General features: G+C 39.1%; 1 protein-coding gene across 1 annotated transcript in view; it reads right to left on the bottom strand.

Moving 5' to 3' along the window:
- The window catches only part of DAPK1 (death associated protein kinase 1), a 145,244-nt gene that overhangs the window by 45,766 nt on the left and 91,508 nt on the right, over positions 1-7,970 (bottom strand). The window contains exons 4-5 of the mRNA XM_031557415.1: positions 6,439-6,560; positions 1,016-1,152 (exon numbers count right to left, since the gene is read on the bottom strand). Of these exons, the coding sequence (XP_031413275.1) occupies positions 1,016-1,152; positions 6,439-6,560 (259 nt within the window). The remainder of the gene's footprint in view (positions 1-1,015; positions 1,153-6,438; positions 6,561-7,970) is intronic.

Below are 7,970 nucleotides of genomic sequence, written 5' to 3'. Positions count from 1 at the left end.
TAAAAACTGAATTAAAGAACACAACTTCCCCAAAGTGTTCAACTCCTGAAAAACATAGTGTACTCTCTGAAATAGCGTTATCGCACTCAGCATGCACGTTATATTTCTACTCTAATCTACTGCACAACTTCTTCTAACAGGAAAAATCTACAACTGCTCTTAAAACAATTTGGCTGCTTTCTGGGATGCAAGTGCACATCGCTGGCTCCTGTCCACCTTGCCTCCTACCAGTACACCCATGTCCTTTTAATCAGAGCTGTGGTCTATCTTTTCATCCTCCAGCTTGTTCTGATAGTGGACATTGCAATGATCCGGTTGTGAGATCTTGTACTTGGATTTGTTGAACCTCATGAGGCTCTCCTGGCCCACTGCTTGAACACAGGTCTTTTTAGACAGCATTCAGTCTCTCAAGTGTGTGACTGTACCACACAGCTTGCTGTCATTTGCAAACTTGCTGAGCATGCACTTGATCTCACTGTCAATGTCATTCATGATGAAGATACTTAAAAGTGTTGGCCCTAGTACTGACCCCTGAGGGACGCCGCTCACTGATCTCCATTTGGGCATGAGCCAGTGATATTTGCTGCTTATGATCTTGCAATTAGTTCCTTGTCCAATGAACAGCCCATGCATCAAATCGTTGTCTTCCAATTTGGAGAAAAGGATGTTGTGGGGGAATGTGTCAAGGGCCTTACTGAACTTCAGACAGACAACATCAGTGGTTCTTCCCTTGTCCACTGACACAGTTTCAGCTTCAGAGAAGGTCACCGAGTTGGTCAGGCAGGACTTGCTATTGGGGAAGCCATGCTGGTTGTCTTGCATCATCTTCTACTTTTCCATGTGCCTTAACATAGCTTCCAGGAGTAGGAGGATCTGCTCCATAGGTGGGGACTATTACCCTCCTGGGCTTTCCTTTTCCAGTTGATGTACCTGTAGAAGCCTTTTTTATTCTTTGCAATCCTTGCCAAGTCCAGTTCCAATTGGGCTTTAGCCTTCTTCCCAACTACATACCTACACAATGTAGCAGCATCAGGTTACCTGTCCCTATCTTCACTGCATTTTCTTCTTCTTCTCCAGTTTGACCAGTAGGTCCTGGTTCAGCTACACTGATCTCCTTTCCTGTCTTCCTACACTTGGAGATGGAGAGCTCTTCTGCAATAAAGAAAGCTGCCTTGAAGATCTGCCAGTACTACTGGCATCCTTGAGGACAGATTCCCAGGGGAGTTTTGTTGACTTCACTCCCTGAGGAGCTGGAATTTGCCTTCCCTAAAATTTAGCATCTTGATTTTACTCTTTGTCTGTCCCATATCCCTTAGATGTGTGAACTTCACCATTGCATGAAGTGAACAAGAAACAATATTCACAACTTTTCTTAAAATATAATTAAGCTCTCTTCAGTTTAAGAACGCCTACAGAAGTAACTTGCCACTCTACAACTGTTCTTTCCTGTTTATAAAAACAACAGTATTACACAGAAAGGTGTTAGAGATAGCAAAGAAAGTCACATTATACCTTGTATTTTGTACAATACTGATAATTTAAAAATTATATGTATATATATGTCAGAAAGCACAAACTAATACAGTATTTATACTGTCTTTCTGTAGGGAAAAAATAATCTGTTCGTGATTTAAAGTTCTAATTATGAAAAACAATGGGATTAACATATAACAATAGCTACACAGTCCAGGCAAGTTTCTGGAAATACATTTGACTTACTTTATTGTGTCTACTTTTCAAGAGACTTAATCTGCATTATTGTAATGCAAATTGCATGAAAAGTGTATTTTAATGAGTTCTTGGAGCCTTCACTGAGCTGCCTAGAAGACAATAAGAGTATTGTTTTGGGTATTATTTGGGGTGTTGTAATATTTTCCTCATGAAAGCAATTATTAAAACAACTGCAAAATGAAATGCAAGAATTACAGACTGCAAGGAAGAGAGATCATTTCAATAATTTTTTTTTGTTTGTTTTAGAAACATTAAAATGAAATTGCTGCAGATTAAATACAGTTGATTATCTTATACAGGCTGGTCAGAAAGATCTTACAAATGGATGCATATGCATATTCCCTCATTCTTTGCTTCCCTCTGAATTGAAGTAAAAGGTTTCAGAGAGCTTAATAATTCAGGTATTGTTTATTAGCTTTCTTCTAATGCTTGTCAGAAGAATGTTTACTCTTACCTTCCTGCTAACCCTGGCCAGGTCTGATATTAAACACTATCACCATAGGTATACAGAAAATCATTGCATCATTACAAGGTAATTGTTGTTTTATAACATCTCATAGAGTGCTAAAGCATGTCTGCACTCAACATGCTTTACAAACTAAGTTTTAACTCTGAAGATTATTTACTGGCTCACAGTTCCCTTGATCAGTGGAATCTACTCTCACAAATCATATAATCACTTTATATACCTAGAATTCACATTGGATGATCTTGAGTGGACTTCCAAAAATTGCACATTAAGGAACTGCTTTAAAAAAAGCCAATCTAAGACACTGGCTGTCAAACCTATGTCAGTCCTTACAAATCTAAAATACTGTCAGGTTTTTAAGTTTAGTCCTGTGCTTCAGCCAGGATAATGTGTTCCCATACTAAATAAAAAGAGTGTAAACCATTCTCCCATGTTTAACTTTAGAGGTGAAACTGCAAGCCAGAACTGTAACAAAAGAAAAGCCTACTCACCAAAAGACTACCTGCACGTAGTCTTTTCTGCTGCATGGCAGCAATCTCAATCTAAAGGAGAAGAGGCAGGCCATTCAACTCCTAAGACTGACCTTATAAAACTTCAGCCTCTCCCAAGAACAATACTGGTTCCACTGCCATCACAGTGACCCAGCATTGTTTCTCACGTACCAAAAACAAGTTAGGCTTGATACTGCTGGTGAATGAATGCCCTGCTTAAATCTAGTTGAAACCAGATCACTAGACAGGCTTCCCTACTGCTGCCAGAACCCTGCAATCTGGCTTCCAGCTTGCCTTTCAGACACTACACAGGGATCCATACAGCATTACATAGCTGACTGCTGCCAACAGACTGGGTGAGGATTGTTTTCTTCAGGGTGCAGAGACAATGAGTTCACTGAGTACAAGGATTTCCTTCTGCAAAACACTTTGGAATAATTATATATTGTATCCTCTGGAAGTACATAGCTTTTTCTCTATGTTCTTTTTCTCTCTGCACTTTCTGTTTGCTAGCAGGAGTTACAGACAGCTTTCTGAGCAATTCACCTGTGCATTGACAACTCTTCTCTACAAACTGCTATCAAGGTGAGCAACAAGATATATCTCTTCATATTAACATTAACAGCTGAACATAAGTCACATCTGAATCCCATTACAGTTTCAAAACCTTTACTTTCACCATTATGTAACTGTTACCTTTGAAGCATTAACTCTTTGCTGTTCCTGAATTAAACCTTTCTGCTTACCTTTAAATTGGAAATGTTTTGCAATTACAATAAATAGGTTGTTCATATATTTGCTTCAGTATACTACGAATTTGTGACTCATGAGTATCACACTTTGATCCTAGAGGCCAGCTTTTATTATTTACTGTGCTGTAACACAGAAAGCTGCAAGGACTGAGTAAATCTATTTTCACTTCAAACATCACTTCACTTCATACTGTTTTCAAGCAGCAGAGCCAGGCGTTTTTAGAAACAGCAACAGCCCTGAACTTGAAAATATTCTGTACAATCATTTTTACTAAGACTAACACTGGTATCACTGCATCCCCAACACAACTAGGCAGCAATGCTAGCTTTCCTGAACTGGTTAAGTGAAACAAAGACTTGGGTCTGCTGCATTTACATAAAATGCAGCAGTGGTAAGCACAATTCCCCGTCTTTCCAAACGAAGGCTGACAAGATGTTTTTGCAGCTCACATATTTCCCTCTGGGAACTGAAATATATCACACCTGCCAAAAAAGGACTTCCAGATAGTACTGTTTCAAGTCTCCTCAACTAGGAAACATCGCTAACCAGCAGACCTTGGAGGAAGTCATTACAGGAACCAGCACAGGGAACTTAAAACCAATTAACCTTCAAAGTCAATGTGGCCACCTCATAATGACTCAGTCACATGCTGGCTTGATCACATTGCTTATATGATAATATTGTCTAAATGATAATTAATGATTATCTAATGATTCCTCATTAAGTCAAAGAAAACAAAACATAAAATGCTAAACCCTTGTTTCAAGCAACTTAACCCAAGTTTAAGCTAAAAAGATTTAACCAATAGATTTCAAAATAATGTGAAGTAGAAAAGCTAAAATCCAGAATCAGTTTATTCAAATTTTTAAAGCAGAATTAATTTGAGAAGTTATCTGAATAATTTTTTACTACAGGTATCAGTGCCCTTTCCTAATTCAAAATATTGTGTTATCAATTTGCAGAAGAAATGCTCTCTTCTACAGAGTCTGGTTGTCTGTGATCAACTGTCTCTCCTATGATTCCTTGAATTTTTTCAAATTATAAGTTTTCTGTCCAAGACTAGAGTAAAATATTGCTACTTCCATTTTATTTAAGGGTTTTAGTACTCATTTATCAGCTTTTATGAACTATATAATTGCCAAGTCACTCCTCTGAAGTAAAAAGCGTGCCAAATATTTTGAAAGGGCAGTTCAAGGGTGCTGCTTTTTTTTTTCTCTGTATCCTACCCTTGCAACACTATCATATTTAGTTTATTTTTTAAGGAAACAAAAACAAAACAACCAAGGGCTTATTACTGCATTACAACTCCTTGTCATTTCACTGCTCCAGCCCATAGTGGAGATACACACTGTTGTGAAACCCTCCATCTGAATTCTACAAGCATACAGACCAAGCAGCTTTGTCTTCAGAATAACTAGCCAGAAGAACATGCGCTCTGTAACTGGGCAGGGATCTAAACACTCAACTTCCAGTAAGATGGAGACTTGGAAACTCCAGTACATCTTTCTGCACCTGAACACATCTGTTAAGTCTTTATTCCTAGGTGCTGAAACAGTCCCTGTGGTCCTATCTGACAGCCTGTGATTCAGTATTTTGAAGTTAAAAGGTAGCACAGCATCTCAAGATCAGCACTGTGGAGCATGCTTATCTGCTGCTATCTCCCACTAATCTCCAAAAAGCCAGTACAAGGCTCATCAAGAACATAGCAAGTCAGAGGTAAATTTAACAAAAATATCAAGGCTATTTTAGTCAAAATACAATTAAAGAAATTGTGCTGCCTTCAAACCTCAGCGGAAGTCAAGCTATTTTAAGCAAAGTAAGTTAATTCTGATGAGATACAAGAGATCACAGAGTTCATTGTTACTTGTACTTATTTTTTTGATAAGCAACTCAAGATGTCATTAAAATTTTTTATATGGATCTATCACCCGCTCTTTGCTCTGGGAAGGTTTAAGTTAGACATTAGGAGGAAGTTTTTCACACAGAGGGTCATGATACAGTGGAACAGTTTGCCCAGAGAAGTTGTGGATGCCCCATATCTGGATGCATTCAAGGCCTGGCTAGGCATAGCTCTGGGCAGCTTGATCTAGTGGTTGGCGATCCTCCAGGTAGCAGGGGAGTTGAAGCTAGACGTTCTTCGAGGTCCTTTTCATCCCAGGTCATTCTATGATTCTATGAACTGAAGACTTTATTTTTAGCACAGACGAGTATGAATAACTCTATCACTGGCTTTCCTGTGTGAAGTACTCCACTACTGCTATCAATCTGTTTTGAAAAGTAGGCCATCTGGATTGTTTTTTGATCATTCTAAGCAATTGTTACATAGGATTTAGTATAAAAGCACTTGTTCTTTTCCAGTGCATCTAGAAAGCACCACACATTTATAATATTTTGCAGGTCTGCAGCCTAAATGAAATCCTAAAGAAGTGGAAGGAAAAACAAAACAAAGTAGTCAGATATGGTGCATCCACAGTTACCAGCAGGCCAGTGAAAAGGTAACCAAGTAGGCACCAGAAGTGTCTGAGGAAAGAATGTAAACTTGCTGAGGGTGTACTCGATCCCAATGTTGAAGTCATTGATAAAGATGTTTAAGAGCACTAGTCCCACATTAGACCAGTAGGGCACACCATTAATCACTGGCCTCCACATGGACAGAATGGCTAACCACAACCCTCTGGCTGTGACCATCCAACCAATTTTTTTTCCACCAAATAGTCTACCCTTCAAACTTCTTTCCCCAATTTAGGGATAAGAATGGGACTATATCAAAAACCTTGCAGAAATCTGGGTAGATACCATCTGTTACCCTTTGCTCTTCCTTGTACATTGATGCTGTTACTCCATAGAAGATCACCAGATTGGTCAGACGCAACCTGCTCTTGATGAAGCCACAGTGCTGACGAAGATCGCCTCCTCATCCTGCATGTTCTGAGCACATCTACCAGGACAATCTTTTCCATGAACTTTCCAGGCACAAAGGTGAAGCTCACTGGCCTGTAGCTCCCCAGATCTTCCCTTCTATCCTTAAAAAGGGGAATGTTGTTTCCCTTTTTCCAGTCATCTGAGACTTCATCGGACTTCTCAGCCACCAACTTCTCAAATATTTTGCAGAATGGCTTGGTAGGTAAAACAGCCAGCAGTAAGACAAGAAATGAAGTAGACAAGAAGTGATACAACAACTATCAGTCTGGGACTTGACATGTAATATATTTATTTCCCTACTCTGTCAATATATTTATTTGAGATCGCTAGCAAATATCTTGAGATACTTTCCACTCTACAAAGCAATGGTAATAACTTCTACTTCACCGGCTGGATAAAAGAATCATAAATATGAAGTGCTATACTATTAAGGTGAATATTTCTCATGTACACATTGTGACATGAGGAACAGCTTTTTACTGAGGTGGTGAGGTGCTGTAAAAGGTTGCCCTGAGAGGTTGTGGATGCCCCATCCTTGGAGGTTTCCAAGGTCAGGTTGGATGAGGCCCCAAGCAGTTTCATCTAGTATTGATCTAGCAGTTAGCAACTCTGCCAAGAGCAGGGGGGGTCAGAACAAGATGATCTTTGAGGACCCTTCCAATCCAAGCCATTGTATGACTCTAGGATGCATGCTGTTTGGCCACAGAGACTTGTACGCATTTAGTCTCATGAGGTGGTCTTGGACTTGCTCTGCTCCTATGGTGAGGGGAATTTTGCTCCCCTGATGCCCATCCAAAGGTTCAGTGATGTAAGAAATGTGGGAAACCTGACTACCAGTGGAAACCAAGACAAATAACTGCTTGAGTGTCTAATCTTCTCCATATCTGCTGTTGCCATTTCTTCCTTCTCATTCAGAAAAAAAATTGATTACATAGTTAAGTATTTGATTATATAATTAAAATGACAATCTTCCCACATTTTCAATGGCTTTGTGTAATACCAGTGATTTTGAAGATAGTAAAAGTTGTCTCTACAGCAATTACAGCAATTCAGCTTATAAAGGGACAGCTAGTGTATCATATCTTCCTTTCTGACCCTCTGTGCTACCTTTTGATACCACAAATAGCACTTCTACAGATTAATATTCATGTAATAGTTTAGAAAAGCAGAGAAAAATCTCTGACACTACACTGGGATTATTAACTTGGCAATATGATTAGCAAAACAGCTATACAAATAGTCTGTTGTGCTTCACATTATCAGTTTTATGAAACATCCTCTCACGCTGGATGCAGTAACTGTTTCCATTCAATAAAAGTCAGCAAGTACACAGAGACATAGATGGCAGCCTTGCCACCAAAGGAGCTTTTATTCCATGTGGAAAAAAAAAAAAGAAAAAGAGAGGAACAGCTCCATTCCTCTTACCACTATCTGCTACTACTGAGTTTTCTTCTTGGCTCAAGTACTGGACAGTGGACTTTCATGTGGACAGACTACAGAACAGAAAGAAAGCAGTGCAGAAGAAGCAATATGATAACAGTAAGGTTACATATAAGAAGAATGTGAGAGCAAGGGGAGGGAAATCAAGGTAATTTTTTTTTTTT

This window comes from Meleagris gallopavo, chromosome Z (assembly GCF_000146605.3).
Source record: "Meleagris gallopavo isolate NT-WF06-2002-E0010 breed Aviagen turkey brand Nicholas breeding stock chromosome Z, Turkey_5.1, whole genome shotgun sequence".
NCBI lineage: Eukaryota > Metazoa > Chordata > Aves > Galliformes > Phasianidae > Meleagris > Meleagris gallopavo.
Note: the sequence above shows the minus strand (reverse complement) of the source record. Positions and strands in the feature narration are given on the sequence as shown.